The 20,000-nt window shown below is 39.2% G+C and overlaps 1 protein-coding gene across 1 annotated transcript in view; it reads left to right on the forward strand.

The window, feature by feature from the left end:
• Window positions 1–20,000, forward strand: part of LOC115220456 (inter-alpha-trypsin inhibitor heavy chain H3-like) — a 244,046-nt gene that overhangs the window by 207,685 nt on the left and 16,361 nt on the right. Inside the window, exon 10 of the mRNA XM_029790584.2 lies at window positions 5,301–5,345. Coding sequence (XP_029646444.1) covers window positions 5,301–5,345 — 45 coding nt within the window. The remainder of the gene's footprint in view (window positions 1–5,300; window positions 5,346–20,000) is intronic.

Genomic DNA, 20,000 nt, shown 5'->3' on the forward strand with positions numbered 1-20,000 from the left:
TCTTTAATACCCGGTATTATTTCAAATGTGCTTAATTTATCGACCCCGAAAGGATGAAAAGCAAGGTCGATCTTAGCGGAATTTGAACTCGTGTGATAAGTAGCTTGCTTACCAACCACATGGTCCCGGGTTCAGTCCCACTGCGTGGCACCTTGGGCAAGTGTCTTCTACTATAGCCTCTGGCTGACCAAAGTCTTTTGAGTGGTTTCGGTAGACGGAAACTGAAAGAAGCCCGTCGTATATATATATATATATATATTATATATATATGTGTGTGTGTGAGTGTATGTGTGTGTGTGTGTGTGTGTGAGTGTGTGTGTGCGTGTGTGTATGTCTGTGTGTGTGTGCGTGTGTGTATGTCTGTGTGTTTACGTCCCCGTAACTTAGCGTTTCAGTAAAAGGCACCGATAAAATAAGTACTAGGCTTACAAAGAATAAGTCCTGGGGTTGACTTGCAGCATAGCCACAGTCAAATGACTGAAACAAGTAAACAAAGAAACGAAATACCTATTTCTTTATTACCCACAAGGGGCTAAACACGGAGAGGACAAATAAGGACAGAAAAACGGATTAAGCTGATTATATCGACCCCAGTGCGTAACTGGTACTTATTTAATCGACCCCGAAAGGATAAAAGGCAAAGTCGACCTCCGCGGAATTTGAACTCAGAACGTAAAGACAGACGAAATACCTATTTCTTTTTTGCCCACAAGGGGTTAAACAGAGAGGGGACAAACAAGGACAGACAAACAGATTAAGTCGATTACATCGACCCCAGTACGTAAGTGGTACTTTATTAATCGACTCCGAAAGGATGAAAGGCAAAGTCGAGCTCGGCGGAATTTGAACTCAGAACGTAACGGCAGATGAAATAACGCTGGGCATTTCGCCTGGCGTACTAACGATTCTGCCAGTTCGCCGCCTTATGAATGGATAAATATTAAGACTGGATGGTCAGGGCTAAAAACAGTTTATCATTAATGTCGGCAGATCTCTCAGGACTAAATAACCAGCCAACCAACCGACTTTTGAATCACACCCAGTTCTTTAAAAGGAAAAGGAATGACACTTTTAGTAATATAGACCGAATAACATTGTGTTTGAAAACAAAAGACAAGGTGGCCACAGCAGGAATGCATTTCTTCGTTTATTTGCTAGAGCTAAACTATCACTAAATCTTCAAGTTGCTGTCTTAAGCAAAAAATAATAAGAATCTTTAACGTGCAATAACTTCGTAAATATAAGTTTTTCTCAAAAATGCTAAGAGTAAAAGATGTTTTATATGACACATTCTACCAGTGTCCGAAGTTTGAAAGTGTTTAGTTAAAAAAATATATTTTTTAAATCTGGTAGACGGAAACTGAAAGAAGCCCGTCGTATATGTATATATATATATATATATGTGTGTGTGTATGTATGTGTCTTTGTCCCATACCACCAACTGACAACCGGTGAGCGTGCGTTTACGTCCCCCAGACTTAGCAGTTCGGCAAAAGAACTCGATTGGATAAGTACCAGGCTTCAAAATTAGTCGATTAGTTCGATTAAAATTCCTCAAAGCGGAGCCCCAACATGGCCGCAGTTCAATGGCGGAAATAAGTAAAAGAAAAAACTAGTTTTTAAACATCGAATGGAAATGGGGGCCCACAAGGATAAAAAAATTAATCAAGGCGATCCATAGGGGAAAAAATTGTTGATAACCACTGCTCTAACGGTTGCACCAAACCATGGCTTATGGAAATATTATAACAATAAATTATACAGAATTCAATTGAGGAGGCGGCGGTGGGGATGGAATGTAACAAGAATAACGTTTGCTTTTTGTAAATTTATACCGTTGTTTATTTTATATTTTGTTTGCTTTTGTCATTTTGAGGGGATTTTTATTTTTACGTTTGATTGAAAATAAAACCGGAGATATGTTAATCAAGCAATAACTGATTAAGTCAATGGTGTTTCATTCATCCAATATTAGATTATAATCAAACGAAAGCTTTAGATTTCATCTGTAGAATACTAAGCAGCCGACATGATAGCTGTTATCTCTGCAGCTTTGATGTACTGTTTGTTCTTTCGTTATTTTTTTTTAAACATATCGGTTTCCAGACACAGCTTAACTATGACGCTATCATGATATGATATATATGTGTGGGTTGCCAGGATTTATACCACGTGATTGTGTTTAATCAAGCTTAAAGTCGGAGATTACTATTCTTCTTCCTCTTCTTGTTGGTAGTATTATCGAGTAGCGTAGCTTTGTGTGGGTATGAACGAGACTGCCCCCCCCCCCCGGGCAACATTTTTATGGCGATGGTACTTTTAGGTTTGCTGTATAATCCTCCATAGGAGGTGAGGCATGGGGGACACAAACTCAAAAGCTGCCCCGGGCAGCACACATTGCAACTATACTACTGTTTCTATTATTGTTTATCCCAACAGTAACTTTCATCGAACTGGCTTAAGATCACCGACATTCCAACCATGACCATCTTGTTTTTGTTTCCCTATGTGCAGGCTACTCGGAAACTCGGTGTCCAACGTGTCCTTTTTAACCTCTTAACTAACATACACATTTTTTTTTTCAACTTCCATACAAAAATATATTGTCTTTTGTTGTTCATTTTGTATCTGTATATAAGGAAGAATAAGTACACGAATTTATTTTGGATCAATTATGATTTATTATGAAGTTACTAATAGAAATTATAATTACTGATAGTTAATGATAGAAAACGAGAATAACATCATGAACGAAGTATTTCGGAGTAGAAATAAGTGGCAGATACCTCGGAGTATAGTAAATGTATATTTTCGTTCAAGTAGACATCTCTGAACGAAAATGTACAGGATAATATGTTAAGAGGTTAAGACTATAGCGTTTGTCTTGAGGAAGATTCGGTAGTTATTTCTAGAAAGTCGATTAATCACATATTGCTCAGATCCAGACTAAATTCTACGATTGAGAATTTCTACGATTAATGACGTTGCAACCATAAGCAACCATTTTATCTTTTTCAGACGTACAAAACTACAATGTGTGCGTGTTTTTTTTACCGGTAGTATATGGTTTGTGGAAGATTGGCCTAGTATTTCTGGTAGATCGGGCGATCACATAGAAACAATCTCTTTGGTGGGGTCTTTACTTTATGTAGAGGAAAATAAAAATTTTATTGTTCACATCTTTGTGTAAGTAGAAAAAGCAATTGAAGTGAAGTAAAGTAAACACGTGAATTGAAGCTGCGTTGCAGTCTCAGCACTCGAGAAACTTACTTCACCAGTATTTACTTACTCGTTAAAGATAAGATTGTTTATTTCTGTTTGACGGCGCGAATAAATCAAACGATAAGTTCCCGGTGACACAAGTACTTCTTTGATACGCGGTTGAAAAGTAGTCGCATCACTGTACTTGCATGGCTCGAATTAGCATAACGGGAAATATCTCTTTAGTCATGACATTGAACTAGCAACAACAAAAACAAGCCCATTTTACACTTAGTTTATATATTGGTTTCTACTCTAGGCACAAGGCCTGAGATTAGGTATGAGTTGAGGCTTGTCGGTTACAACGTCCTCAGTACTTAACTGGTACTTATTTTATAAACAACCGCGGGAGAATTTGAACTCAGAATGCAAAGACAGACGAAATGCTGCTAAGCATTTTGCACGGCGTGCTCACGATTCTACCAGCTCACTGCCTTAATATTTTTCGGTATATTAAAGTGTGTAAGATGCAGCTGCGGTCGACTTTGCCTTTCATCCTTTCGGGGTTGATGAAATAAGTACCAGTTGAGTACTTCCCCTGAACTGGCTTGTACCAAAATTTGAAACCAATATATTGAAAAAAACATAATACTTTTATTTCTTTTTCACCTAAAATATTGCAACTTCATGCCTAACGAAAAGAAATTAAGAAAATCATTGCACGTATTATACTGACCTTAACTGCACAAAAACAGAAAAGAAAGCTTGAGAAGGAAATACTTTCCAGTTCAGAATGTTTTATCGAGTTGGAGTGGTAGATTAAAGCGACCCCAGCTTTTGACTGGTACTTTATCAACCTCTGGAAGATGAAAGACAAAATCGACCCCAGCGGGATTTGAACACAGAACGCAAAATGGCAGAACGAATTCTACAAAGCATTTTATCCAACAGTCTAAGTATTCTGTCAATGCGCTGCTCTTTACAAAAGTGGTTTCTGATGTAGAGCAATACCAGCAATCCTGCAGCAATCCTGTTTATTATGTCAACCCCTGTACTTAATTAGTATTTATTTTATCAAGCCTAAAAGTAGGAAAGGTAAAATTAGTCTCACCGGGACTAAATTGTTGGTTTCAAATTTTGCCCAAGGCCAACAATTTCGAAGAAGGGGATAAGTCGATTACAACGACTCCAATAATCGACTGGCGCGTATTTTATCGACCTCCAGGGATGAAAGGCTAAGTCGATCTCGGCGAAATTTGAACTCAGAATGTAAAGACGAAAGGAAATACTGCTGAGAATTTTGTCCGACTTACTAACGATTATGCCAGCTCACCACCTTCAATTTACCAAAGTAATGCGAGTAAAGTTTAATAGATGTTATTTATGGAAGCTCTGACGAACTACTCTCGTTTTTTGGTGGTAGAATTAATATGCCACTCGTCTAGCCCTTGTCGTCTGGACCTTCCGAAAAGACCACTCTGTTGCAGGTTTCAAAAGTAAGACCTCTTTCTGGTCTAATATTTTCGTTCTTTCAACTGTCAGTCCCAAAAGCCCTGGAAAGGTCGTATCCACTGCCCTCCTGCTCTGACTTAGCCATAAAAACATAACATATATGGAGGTGTATGTCTGCAAAAATTATATTGTGAAGTTCGTGGGTGTGGATAAGTTCTTATACAATGGCAAGAAAACAAATCTCACGTTTCGGAACTTTCACATCATTGAAGATCGAAAAGAATTATTTCTCACTCTCTCATCATCTCTATCTCTGTATTTGTTTCGATCTCTCTCAAATGAAGGACTACTCATGATGCTTCAATATTTTCCCCCAAGGCACACAAAATTATCCAAACTCACAAAGACTAAAGTCATTTAGTTTCGACGCTCACCAGGTTATATTTTTTGTTACTGCATACAATGAGACAAAGACAATGAACTACAAGGAACATATTAACATATTATAATTAATGCATACGCCTACAAGTTGAATTGGTGTTCTTTCTTTTGATTGAATTTCTTTTTCCCTTTCTTCTACTATATATCAGTTGTGAAAATGTATTCATTAACAGTAACGCATGTTCTATTTTTATTTTGTTTTGCAGCAAAACCCCCTAAGACTCGGGCATCGCAAATAATTCCATTGGCAGGTAAGTTATTTCTATAAATATGTATTTCTTTACTACCCACAAGGGGCTAAACACAGAGGGGACAAACAAGGACAGACAAACGGATTAAGTCGATTATATCGACCCCAGTGCGTAACTGGTACTTATTTAATCGACCCCGAAAGGATGAAAGGCAAAGTCGACCTTGGCGGAATTTGAACTCAGAACGTAACGGCAGACGAAATACGGCTACGCATTTCGCCCGGCGTGCTAACGTTTCTGCCAGCTCGCCGCCTTATATTCTATTTCTATAAATATGATGGCGCCCTTAACAGAAAATACACACACTTGCATACATAAATACATACATATATCTTTTATTTATCCCAGTCATTTGACTACGATCGTGCTGGGGGACCACTTTACTCTTACTGTCTTTTACTTTTTTACTTGTTTCAGTCATTTGAGTGCGGCCATGCTGGAGCGCCGCCTTTTCGTCGAGCAAATCTACCCCAGGACTTATTCTTTGTAAGCCTAGTACTTACTCTATCGGTCTCTTTTGCCGAACCGTTAAGTTTTGGGGACGTAAACACACCAGCATCTGTTCTCAAGTGATGTTGGAGGGACAAACACAGACACACAAACTTTACACACACACATATACATATATACGACAAGCTTCTTTCAGTTTCCGCCTACCAAATCCACTCACAAGGCTTTGTAGAAGACACTTGCCCAAGGTGCCACGCAGTGGGACTGAACCTGGAACCATGTGGTTGGTAAGCAAGCTACATTTATTCATAAAATTGGCCATGAAGGGCGTACATAGAGGAGTAGCTGCGGGCTGGACAAAAACATTAATGAGATGAGGATGATAATGATGAACAAAAATGGGAGGGGCACCGGCGCCCGCCGACCGATAACCCCTCGAAATCACTGTTCTTTCATTTACATTTTATAGTCAATGATTATATAACAAACATCAATCCTCCTCGTCAGAGCTCCCAAGCAAGTGACCCGCCGCCTGCAGACAATTCCGCATCGACAGATCGGGGCCTGGGAGGAGGAAGGCAAATTCTTCCTTGTCAAAGGTCACTGTGACCCTCGACAAAACTTTGCATGTTGTTACCTTCGCAGCCACCTGCGGAGGCCATAATGCACTGCTTGTACAAGCCGAGCACGCCCGGTCTCGGTTGCCCAGGCCGTCCAAGAATTTACTCACGTCCCTCCCTCGTGGTAAAGGAGGATAAACTCCTCCTCACGGGAAGAAACCTCAAACTGCTCTGTCAGTGGCACACTTCCCGCTAACGGAACCTTATCCGCTAGTGGCATACATCCCACTTGCGGTTCTGTCGGCGGCCCAGGAACATCCGCCGACCGTCCCCTGATCCTTTTTCCCCTTTGTTTTTGAGGCTGCGGGAGCAGGGGGCTACGTCGACAGACGCGGGGTGTCGCTACCCTTCTCCGCCACCTGTACATTCTTTGGTGAGCAACCTTAGTTGCTCACCTTTCTTTTTCTTTTCGTGGAGGCAACTTCCTCCACGACTTCCACCGTCTCCCCCTCCAATGAGGGGGCGGCGGGCACTTTTTCTTTTTTATGCTTGTTGTGATGATTGTTGCGTTGTGATAGGCTCTCCGACAACATTGACAAAATTGAGTGAATACGATGTGTTATGTGTGTTTCGTTCAGCTGACGCTTGAACTCTGACCAACAACATCATATTAGAATGAAGAGTTCAGGAAAAAATGTCAAGAAACATTCGCGATAAAACTATGTAAATTACCGTCGTCCCCTTCATCACCATCGTTCTTACTGTTTAGTACTAGGTTTACCCTAATCAGAAGCATGCCAGATGTGACCATGCCAACTTTTATATTTAGGTGTATCTTGAACTAAGTAATCCGGTGTATTCTTTCCTTTCCTTCATACCTTTCTTTTACTTTTGCTAGTTAGATGAAGTTTGTGGTAGATTTAGCTGCTATTTCCAGCAAGTTGCCACTGGCTCGAAGACCTTCATATAATAGTATTTGTTAACGCTTTAAGGAAAGAGAGATAGAGTGAGTGAGAGGTAGGGGGGAAAAGCACAGAAGAAAGTTGAGATTAATTCTAATGGTGTGAAGACAGATGAATTTCAGAATATAACAATGGCGGTTATATAATTAGAAGGTGACAAAGAAGGAATGTAATACAACAGATTACACTAAAGGTTTGATTAGGTCGACGGCTTCCATCTGAAAGTCATCTGAAATGGTCGAGATCATTAAATAGGATAATTTAATATGACTTTGCAGATTTGAAAAATGACTGCTTTATAATTAAAATAAACGCATTTCTGGAAACCGGGTCTTGTAATTTGCTTGTATTACATTCTTTGGCAATTACTTGCATTAATTCGCTTCCAGAAGCCTTCTTCGCTCAAAGTTAGTCCTTGAATGCAAAAATCCTTGTCATACCAGATTATAAATAAAACAAGACGGATCTCAATTAGCTCCTTAAACAAAGCGTATGGTTTGGACTAATCCAGATGATTTATAGAGATCAACATCTGCACGATGTCAAGAATATTTTACATTCTAAAAAGGAAGTTAATAACTAAGGTTTTACTGATGTTGAAAAAGATAAAGCTTTGGGGAGAAATCCCTGAGGTTATGTATAAACTGAGAGTTGTTCATTAGATTGGAGAGATACCAGAAATAAAATACTACCATTTTATATTAAGTCACCAGATTATTAAATCACACTCAGAAATGACAGTGAATATTTTCCTTTTTTTATGGGGGGAAAAAGTATCGAAATGTCGACACACATGAAGTGCGGTCATTTAAAGCAAAGGAAACTTATAACATCAGTGATGATTACATCATCAGTGTAAGTAAATATTGTCTCGAATCCTAGCAATTGTAGAGTCGGTTACCCGGCATACAGGGGATCAAGATCACAACATTTCATCTGAAGGGGACGAAAGTTCATCGCAGAGTTGCCTGTTTACAGCTGAGTGGAGCGGGAAAACATGAAAAGAAGTGTTTTGTTCAAGAACACAGCACATCGCGAATCGATCTGAGTATCGAATCCACTATCGAAAGTGCAGCACCCGGATCTTTTCAGTTTGAACGGCAGTTTTTTCTAGCGGTGTCATATGAAATTGTCACCCATAATTATGACCCTAGTATCGATCTATTGCATTTCAATCTATTTTAGGGTTAGAGTTAGGGTTAGTTAAGGTTACGGGTGAGGAGAAGGGTATCTTTTTTCTTCACAAATGTAAATAAACCCAATCTGTTTCATAAACGAGGGACATATTCATACGGCTCAGAATGTTTTTTTACCTCAATGGACGTCATTGATTGGTTGATATTGAAGGAAAAAAAACAACAAATATCTTACAAACTATAGAATTTTCTCAAAAAAGCCAAGAGAAAAAGATGTTTTATAAACACATTCTACCAGCATACGAAGTTTAACATGTTTTAGTTACCTAGTAATTATGTTAAAAACTGCCGTTCAAACCGAAAAGATCCCAGCACCCTAACCCCTAGGCCACATAACTTTGCCATCAATATAAAATCGAGTCTTATTAGTAATGGTGCGCAATGATCCAAAATACTTACTTCGAAATTTCTTTCGCCTTTATGATGAAAATAATGCTGAAGAAATTATAGAACTTTGAGAATGGCGTATAAGAAATGGTAATATATTGATTTCTTACAGCGGCCACTAAACAATAAATTTAGAGGAAAGGAACAGTCTATTATGTTATTTCCAGTGCTTGAAAGATATTTCATATTATCGACCTTGACAGGATAAAGCATAAATTTAACTTTGGTGGGTTTTAATTCAGAAGGTAAGAATCTGAAATAGATATTTTTAAGGGATTGTGTTTGAAGCTCAAAAGATTCTACCGATACATCATCGTCAGAAAAGGTAAAAATATTGATTTCGAATTTTGGCTCAAGGCCAGCAATTTCAGAGGAAGGAGAAAGTCAATTACATCGACCCTAGTGTTCAACTGGTATGGTACTTATTTAATCGAATCTGTAAAGATGAAAGGCAAAGTCGTTCTCAGCGAAATTTAAACTCAGATTGTAAAAATGGACGGAATGCCGCTATGCATTTCACCCGGCGTGCTAACCATTCTGTCAGCTCACCGCCTTAAGAAAAGGTAAAAGATTTTATTCTTTTGCTTGTTTCAGTCATTTGACTGTGACCATGCTGGAGCACCGCCTTTAGTCGAGCAAATTGACCCCAGGACTTATTCTTTGTAAGCTTAGTACTTATTCTATCGGGGACGTAAACACACCAGCATCGGTTGTCAAGCGATGTTGGGGGGGAACAAACACAGAAACACATATACACACACACACACATACATATATACACATATATACGACGGGCTTCTTTCAGTTTCCGTCTACCAAATCCATTTACAAGGCTTTGGTCGGCCTGAGGCTATAGCAAAAGACACTTGCCCAAGGTGCCACGCAGTGGGACTGAACCCGGAACAATGTGGTTGGTTAGCAAGCTACTTACCCCACAGTCACACCTACGCCTATTGAGAAGATATCTTGGACGATATTTTAAAATAAATTCAAAAAAATAAAAGTGGACGAAACGTTTAGTTTGGCATATAAAGTTACATGGATTTCTGCCTAGTGTTTAGATTATATCCAAAACAACGATATCTCTTTTGTCACAGCTATTTATATTTATTTCATTTCTTTATTTCTTCTGCGTGAGTTGGAAAAATGGCTGTCACCAATAGATGCGACTTTTCAGGACTTTTCTTTGCTGAATGATAAAAGAACATAATGAAATTTCAATAACAGAAGCTATCGAAGTTATCCATTAATGACGGCTCCTATCAATTTAAAAGTGGTTAAGAGCTAGAACGAGTGAATAATGTCTAACAAAATTCGAACAGCGTTTTCAGGGTGAAATTTCTATTGAGATGTAGGACATTTGAATAGGTTCATTTTTTTATGATTATTGTAGATAGAAATGAATTGTTTGCTCGGCAAAGAAGCTGCTGTTGTCTTCTTCTAGTCAGGACTAAGGCCATTAGCCACAAAGAATAATCTCTAATTCGAGCCTACTCTAAGCTACTGAGAATGCGTGTGGCATTCTTGAAGATCCACCCACCACACGCGATAGACTGGCGGTTGCAAGGGCGCGAAAGCTACATTGTTACCCTCATTCCGTAAACGGTGGCTTTTAACGGGTGGAGAGCTGAACCATCCTGGGGTACAGAGGATTCGCAATCTAGACTAGGATCTAAAAGTTTACCACACCATAGTGGGTTACACCATGGTTCCTCTGCTTTGTGGCAGAAGTAGGAAGAAAGAGTGAGGGGAAAGTTGTGGCGAAAGAATACAGCAGGGTTCACCACCCCCGCTGGAGCTTCGTGGAGCTTAGGTGTTTTTCTTTAGGTGTTTGCTCAATAAACACTCACAATGCCCGCTCTGGGAATCGAAACCGCGTTCTTACGACCGCGAGTCCGCTGCCATAACCACTGGGCCATTGCACCTCCACAGCTGCTGCTGTTGTTGTTTAGCCCCAGGACAGCTATGATCGAGAAAACATATGATCAGAAGCCTTCTTTTCAACATCACTCTGTTTCTATACCCAGTTCTAAGCTGTCTAACGTGACCTTTATTTTCATTTGATCGTACTGCTTTCACGTCATAGTTGAGAAGAACCTGCTAATAATACACTAAAGCGCATGCAACCCCTCCAGTCTGTATCAACCCCTTCATTATCTTTAATGGCTCTATAATTGCTTAATTCCGCGCTAGTGATGAATCGAAGGGTCTCATGATCAAAAGCATTCCAGCTATGACCAACCTTTCTTTTTGTGCATTTTGAACTATATGTATCATTCCCCTTTGAAGGCAACAAAGTATAGCTTCAGCGGGTGCAGCTGTGGGGTAAGAAGCTAAAGGCGGTACTCCAACATGGCCGCATTCAAAATGACTGAAACAAGTAAAAGAGTAAAAGTGAGTGATGGAATATATATATAATGAGGATTGGAAAGCGGGTGGATAATATTTAAGCTTCAACAATCCACCACCCTGAACTGATACTATTTTATCGGCCAAGAAGTGAATAAAGGCAAAGTTGACTTCGGGGTGGTTTGAACTTAAGTCGAAATAGATACTGCTAGGTATTCTATCCGCCGCTCAGAAGGTCCTGCCAATTTCTAACTCTACGGTTCTAACACTATGATCTGTAAATTTGTTAGAAAATGCCTTGTATGACCTTCTCAGTAACTTTATTGTTGGTGTATTGTAGTTCATAGTGTACCACCCACGTGCGTGTTATTTACAAAAGAAAAGTCACCCTTCAGCACCAGAATTCTTTTAGTACATTGTAAATTGCCCAGCCCCGTTCTTTCCAATCAAACAGAAATGGCAGGTGCCTATCAACTTTCACACAGATCCCGAATATTTCTGCGAACGTCGCGCATATATCCGGTCCGCTTCTCAAACAAGCGTGCAGAACAGAAATGTGTGTGTGTTTGTGTGTGTATTACAGAGAGAGAGAGAGAGAGAGAGAGGAGAGAGAGAGAGAGAGAGAGAGAGAGATCTTTCACATACAATGTTCTTTGAATTTCGGTGCAAAGGAATCAACGATTCCACTGCATTCCCTTCCGTTGGTTTCATTCATCGCTATGTTAAACGTTGTTATTTTCAGCTCAGCTTGCATTCTACATGTTATCTTTGTCTTCACCCGTTTCATATTTTAATACAAACTGACATCGCAAGAATTTAAACAAAATAGCTGGAATAGGAAATATTATACGACGAAAGCATAACTATTGGTATAAATAGAAATAGATAAGGAATTTCCAATTATTTGCAAAGAAATAATCAGAAGCTTTTACACGGTTTATGGATAAATTCGATTCAAGAGAATGTTATTTTTAGAATTTTTTTTTCCGGTTTAATTTTGTTGTCAATAAAATGATTTGACTAAAAGATTGGTTTAAATATGAAACGGAGATTTCGGCTTATCAGCCCCGAGATAGCTGGGGTATTTCTCTCTGTAACTCTCTGTACACATACACGAGCGCCCACACTCGCCCTTACACACTCACGCACACATGTATGCATGTATGTAAATATATATATATATATATATATATTCATACATACACACACACATATACATTATGTGTGTGTGTGATTATGTATGTATGTACACGTGTGTGGTTGTTTGAGCATGTATGTACGTATATATATATATATATATATATAACGGAATAATGGAAGAGAATGCAGTATAAAGATTGATTTATCGGCTCTGAAATTCAAACGTTATTTTACATACATTACAGACACACGGACACACATGCATACGAACTCACATGCGTGAGTGTGGTTATGTTTGCGGTGGTGGAAAGATAATGTAAAATATCAATTCTGCTTCATCCGAAGACCCTTTAGTGAAGCAGTGTCCAGGCTGTCGCTTCGGACGAAACAAAATGTAAATTATTGGACACGTTATTTTTAATAAAACATTACGTATAAATCTGAGACCAACCGCTTTGAGTTCCTATTCTCAAGTCAACTTGAAATGATGTCCTGATAGAACGTAGAAATCATTATAATTATTATTATTATAATTATTATTATTATTATTATTATTATTATTATTATTATTATTATTATTATTATTAAGCTGGCAGACTCGTTAGCACGCTGGTCGAAATGCGAAATGCTAAGCGCTGTTTCGTCTAACGTTACGTTCTGAGTTCAATTTCCGCCGAGGTCGACTTTGCCTTTCCTCCTTTCGGGGTCGATTAAATAAGTACCAGTTACGTACTGGGGTCGATATAATCGACTTAATCCATTTGTCTATCCTTGTTTGTCCCCTCTGTGTTTAGCTCCTTGTGGGTAGTAAAGAAATAGGTATTTCGTCTGTCTTCATTTTCTAGGTTCAAATTCCGCCGAGGTCGACTTTGCGTTTCATAAATTAAGTACCAGTGAAATACTGGGGTTGATGTAATCGACTAGTCTCTTCCCCGAAAATAGCTGCCCTTGTGACAAAATTTGAAACTATTATTATTATTATTGGCAGAATTGTTAGCGCGCTGGGTGAAATGTTTAGCGATATTTCGCCCATCGCTACGTCCTGAGTTCAAATTCCGCCGAAGTCGATTTACTTTTCATTCTTCCGCCGTCGATAAAATAATTACCAGTTAAACGCTGGCTCGATGTAATTGACTTATCTACTCCCTATAAAAATTGCTGCTCTTATGGCAAAATTTGAAGTTATTATTATAATTATTAATAATATTTTATTATAAAGGAGGCGTGATGGCAGAATCGTTAGCCGGGAAAGGCGGCGAGGTGGCAGAAACGTTAGCACGCCGGGCAAAATGCTCACGGCATTTCCTTAGTCTTTACATTCTGAGTTGAGTACTGCCGTCGATGTAATCTACTAGTCCTCTCCTCCAAAATTTCAGGCTTAGTAGAAAGGGCTGTTATTAAGAAGGCGGTGATCTGGCAGAATCGCCAGCACACTCCGCGAAATGTTTAGCAGCGTTTCGTCCATTTTTACGTTCTGAGTCAAATTCCGCCGCGGTCGACACTACTCTTCATCCTTTCGTGATCGATAAACTAAGTACTAGTTGTGCACGGGGGTCAATATAATCATCTATCCCCTCTCTCAAATTCCAGGCCTTATACCCATAGTAGAAAGGATTATTATTATTATTAAGACAGCGAGCTGGAAGAATCGTTAGCACACCGAGCAAAATACTTAGCGGCATTTCGTCCGTCTTTACGTTCTGAGTTCAAATTCCACCAAGGTCGACTTTGTCTTTTATCCTTTCGGGGTCGATAAATTAAATACATATTTGAATTTACATATTTTTTCTACCTGTGTATCATATTTCTAATGAATGCAAAGCGTTTGTCATGAAGGTAGCGAAATGGTTATTCCTAACGGAGTGGCAGTCTGCAAGGAGTACATCTCTATTGATCCAGCAAATGTGTTAATCTGGCAGAAAATTGTGTGCCAGAAAATTGGTGATGTGTGTGTGGAGTGGTCAGCCACTTGCAAGTTGTTTCGTTGATCGGATCATCTGTAACCCTCATCGTCGGAACCGACGGAATGCCAGTCATGTGTGATATATATATATATATATATATAGCAATTAAGGACAACTACTTAAATTAAGGACAACTGCTAAATTTTTATTCCGAAAAAACTTTTCTCTCCCGAAATGCAGTTCGTAAAAGTTTGCCATTTATCCGGATGTAATATATGTAAACTCACCCATGTGCTTCGTTGATGTTGATCAGTTAGCTGATCGGCTTAAGCGGGGCAGGGTCGTTTATTTATAATGCATTCAGGCCTGCCGATGAATACGTAAGTATGAAATCACTGTGATACAGGTCTATATTTTTTAAATGTCTTACTTTGAAAAATTGCATTCGGTGGGATTAGTAATATTTTTGGTAGAAATGACTAATTGTCCCTCTTAGCGTGTGGCATGTATGTATAATGCCTTCTGGCATGTATGTATAATGCCCTCTATATATAAATATATATATATATATATATATATATAATATATATATATATATAATCACTGTGACCGACCAGGGTACCAGATGTTGTTACACACCACTGGTCACAATGCGCTTCGCATTGTTTTAGCCTTCAAATGACGCCACCCCGCTGGCTAAGCGAGCTGGCCAACGGAAGAAGGAGTGAGAGAAAGTTGTAGCGAAAGAGTACAGCAGGGATCGCCACCACCCCCTGTTGGAGCCTCGTGGAGCTTTAGGTGTTTTCGCTCAATAAACACTCACAACGCCTGGTCTGGGAATCGAAACCGCGATCCTGCGACCGCGAGTCTGCTGCCCTAACCATTGGGCCATTGCCCCCCCCCCCTATATATATATGTGTGTGTCAAACTAGCACTCCGGCTGTACGACGACGAGTGTTCCAGTTGAACCCATCAAAGCGTGCAAGTGGCTAAAGCGCTCCACCGACACACGTTCCCTTAACATAGTGTGTCAAAGATGGCCTTTTGAATAAACAGGCACAACTCATTCTTACTACCTGAGTGGACTGGATCATTGTGAAGTATATCTTTCTATGTCTATCAATTTATTTCTCTTTCCCTTGTCTATCTATTAAGTTCTTTCCCCTTCTCTTTTCTCTAATTATCTTTGTAATTAGCACTCTGTTATTATATATCTATCTATATCTTTGTCTTTATCAATCTCTCTCTCTCTCTCCCTCTACTAAGCCATGGCTGAAGCCATTTGCCTCAAGAATGCACAGTATGGTTTTCAATCCGATAGCAACTAGTTACGAGACGAATTTCTTAACCACACATCCATAACCACGCCATATGTCATCAAACTGTAACAATTCTAATATTGACAGTCGACTAAGCATTTAGGAAACGTAAAAGATGTTGCTGACTGAATCGGTCTCAATACTTGGTTTTATATCACATTGTCATACGAATTATTTTATGTCACATTGTGTGTACAATAGCGTCGTTGTTTACATACTGGTTCGCTGCATTTTACGATTATCTGTGTACATCGGCTGAAATAAATATTGGAAAGGACTTCGTTCCAAAGCATCGCTTTATTGATTTTTTTTGTTTTGTTTTGTTTTTTGATTGCTTATGTTTACATCTTTACTCTGTCACCAAAATACAAATATATACATGGCACACAAGTACATGCGCACGCACCCAAATCCTCAAAATACATATATACGCCCCTTCATATATATCTGTGTGTGTACATACATACATACATACATACATACATGTGGTTGGTAAGCAAGCTGCTTACCACACAGCCACTCCTACGCCTATTGTCTAGGTTTAGAAAGTTATTTCTTAAAGAGTGAAATGTAAAGTTAACCTGAGCAAGATTTGAACTCAGAGCTCCAGAGTAATTCCTTCATGACATTTTATACGCTCTAGCAATTCAGTTTGAGCAAGAGCTGAAGAGCAAAAATATTTAGAGGATGTAGGCCATAAATATATAAATGTATGTACTGCAAATGTTAACACAATAATAATGAACGGAATCCCCAATAACCTATCAACTGATATATGAATAATCTTTAGTTATTTCTTATTCTCTCATTCACTAAGAGTTTCCCCGAAAAAATTCGTGTTAGCAGCCCCAAGTTTTATGTATATTGAGTTTACTGATCCTCACTGAGGATATCATTAAATAACTTGCGTCATTCTTTGATGCAGAAGTCGTTATCACCGCTGAGATAGTTAAGTGTATAGGTGCGGATCTTAGGATATTAGAAGGATTGGTATAGCTGTTGATGTTACGTAATTAAGTAACATACTAGGGGAATATGACTGAAAATTCACGCACGAACACCTATGTATGTAGTTATATAGAGTTTCGTTCACTTTAACTATATGTGGCTCTTGGTCTAGGTTGTAACACTAATCTGTGTAATATGAGAATGGGAGTTTAATATAAGTGAAAATTGAACCCTTCATTCCTGTGGTAACTTGTCGCATATTCAGCACATCGATAGATATTCGCACATATTCACTCATAGACAGACAAACACATACACACACAGATAGATAGATAGATAGATAGATAGATAAGTTTCTCTATTGGCCACACAGGGCTGCACACAGATGGGACAAATTACAAGGTAGAGCTTTTCTTTTGGGGGATGAAAAAAAAAGTGGCGTAGATAGATAGATATATAGAAGCATATATATGTGTATATGTATCTTGGTTTCAAATTTTGGCACAATGTCAGCAATTTCGGGGGAGTGGGTTCGTTGATCACATCGACCCTAGTGTTCAACTGTTACTAATTTTATCAAGTCCGAAAGGTTGAAAGGCAAAATCGTCGTCGGTGGAATTTGAACTCAGAACGTAAAGACGGGCGAAATACCACTAAGCATCTTATCCGGCGTGCCAGCTCGAGTTCTGCCAGCTCACCACCTCAATATATGTATCTATATTAAACAGAGACATATAGTCAATGTGATACTATCGTACTTTTATGTATATATGTGTGCTATACATTACTTCTATCAGTTTTATAATTTCCTACAATGCTTTTCATACGTTTTCAACCTATTCTACTTCATTACTCAAGGAATATATTGTATCTTGTTCACTATGAGCCAGTCCGTGGATATTTACAAATATCTGTATGAGTATGTCTGAGTCAGTATCCCAATTCAAGTATACATAATATTCAGGAATATCCCCTTTGGGAGACAAGATAGGCAGTGCCTTTTTGCTAGCCAGCCACATGGTCCCAAGTTCAGTTCCACTACATCGCACCTTGGGCACGTCTCTTCTACTAACCCTAGGACTGACCAAAACCTTGTGAGTGGATTTGGTAGACGGAAACTGAAAGAAGCCTGTCGTGTATAATATGTGTGTGTGTGTGTGGAGGCGGAATGGCCCAGGTGTTAGGGCAGCGGACTCGCGGTCGTAGGATCGCGGTTTCGATTCCCAGACCGGGCGTTGTGAGTGTTTATTGAGCGAAAACACCTAAAGCTCCACGAGTCTCCGGCAGGGGTGGTGGCGATTTCTGCTGTACTGTCACTCTTTCTTCTGTTGGCCTGCTCGCTTAGCCAGCGGGGTGGCGTCATTTGAAGGCTAAAATAATGCGAAGCGCATTGAGACCAGCGATGTGTAGCAACATCTAATAGCCTGGTCGGCCACGGTGATATATATATATATTTAAATATGTGTGCCTTTGTGTCTTTTTCCCACCACTGTTTGAAAATTGTTATTGCGTTTTTTAGTACCAAGGTTTCAAAAAACCACTAGGGTTTATTCATTCAACTAAAATCTGTGCAAGGTGGCGCATCAGCATGGCTGCAGTCTAATGACCAAAGCAAGTTAAAGATTAACGATAGTAAATATATACATTAAAGGATTTGCAATCCATTATAAATGCGATAATTTAGTGCATGATAACAAATGGCTAACTGAAAGCGGGGTTAATTTTTTCATGTTAAGCTAATACAATTTCCCCGTACATTTAGATCTAAATATTTATGCTGGCAATGCTATTGATTAATTACCTTCCGTGGCTACAGCTACATAATATATCAAATATCTTGTTAAAATGCAGAAGCATAACTGCCTTTCACATGGTGTCATTACAGAGTGAAGGTTGTTTGTTTGTTCCTTCTCGAGCCATGCCTGGCTCATAAGGGCCGGTTTCCAGGTTTCCGTGGCGTATAGGTTCCCCATCTGGACGGGACGCCGGTCCATCGCAGGTGAGCTGCAAGATGCAAGAGGAAAGAGTGAGAGAAAGCTGTGGCGAAAGAGTCAGCAGAAGTTCGCCATTACCTTCTGCCGGAGCCGCGTGGAACTTAGGTGTTTCACTCATAAACACACACATCGTCCGGTCTGAGATTCGAACCCACGACCCCCCGACCGTGAGTCCGCTGCTCTAACAATTAGGCTATGTGCCTCCACAGAGTGAGGGTGTGTGCATGTGTTTCATTGTTTACGTCTAATCAAGGGAGTGACTTTTGGAAAAAATATGGTATTTCATATGAGAATGTGAGTATATAAAATAGTAACAAGGACCATACGTGTGTGTGTGAATGTATACACAGACACGTACATATGTTTTTAGGGTGGAGTATGTATGTATATCCCGTAAATATAGCGAAGAAGATTGTCAGGTCAGGAGGAGAGAAACGAATAATACATACATTTAGAAAGGTAAAACATACGACTATGATGCAGATGGGAAGAGCGCTGAAATCCAATAATATTAATAAAATAGTATTAATTTTCTTAATACAATAGTATTAAAAGAATGAGTACGATGAAAATAACATTGTTAATGGAAATAATAGAAGAGGATCCAACGTTTTGGGTTAAAGCTTTTACCAGTGGGATGTAAAATCAACAAGAGATGTAAGAGAAAACGAAATGAAACGCTACGCAGTTTACCAACTTTATTTACATTAAAGATAAAAGATATATATATAAAAGAGTAGTATAAGATGTGGTTTCAGAGAATTGTGCAGCTATCACATAAATCTCCTCTTAGGAACTCGGCTATCTATCCATATAGTAATCAATTATAAAATAGTGTAAGGTCAAGTATCTGTGTAAATGAAAATCCAGGAAATCCGAGCGACGAAACTGTTTTATGAAGATTTAAAACAAAACATTCTTTAGAGTTCGAGAGGTGAAGATTTGATTTTATTTATTTAACCATGTAACTTTCATAGGATTACCATCGTTTTGGAATCTTCTTTATATCGTGTTAATTTCAGTGTGGAAAATGTTGTGTGTGTGTGTGTGTGTGTGTGTGTGTGTGTGTGTGGAGGCGCAATGGCCCAGTGGTTAGGGCAGCGGACTCGCGGTCGTAGGATCGCGGTTTCGATTTTCAGACCGGGCGTTGTGAGTGTTTATTGATCGAAAACACCTAAAGCTTCACGAGGGTCCGGCAGAGGGTGGTGGCGATCCCTGCCACAACTTTTTCTCTTTCTTCTGTTGGCCTGCTCGCTTAGCCAGCGGGGTGGCGTCATTTGAAAGCTAAAACAATGCTAAGCGCATTGTGACCAGCAATGTGTAGCAACATCTGATAGCCTGGTCGGTTACGGTGATCACGGTAATATATGTGCATGTCTGACATTCATACATAGACAAATATGTATACACTTCTATATTTGCATGCATTTACATGTATAAACATTT

Source organism: Octopus sinensis, linkage group LG16 (assembly GCF_006345805.1).
Source record: "Octopus sinensis linkage group LG16, ASM634580v1, whole genome shotgun sequence".
In the NCBI taxonomy this organism is placed as follows: domain Eukaryota; kingdom Metazoa; phylum Mollusca; class Cephalopoda; order Octopoda; family Octopodidae; genus Octopus; species Octopus sinensis.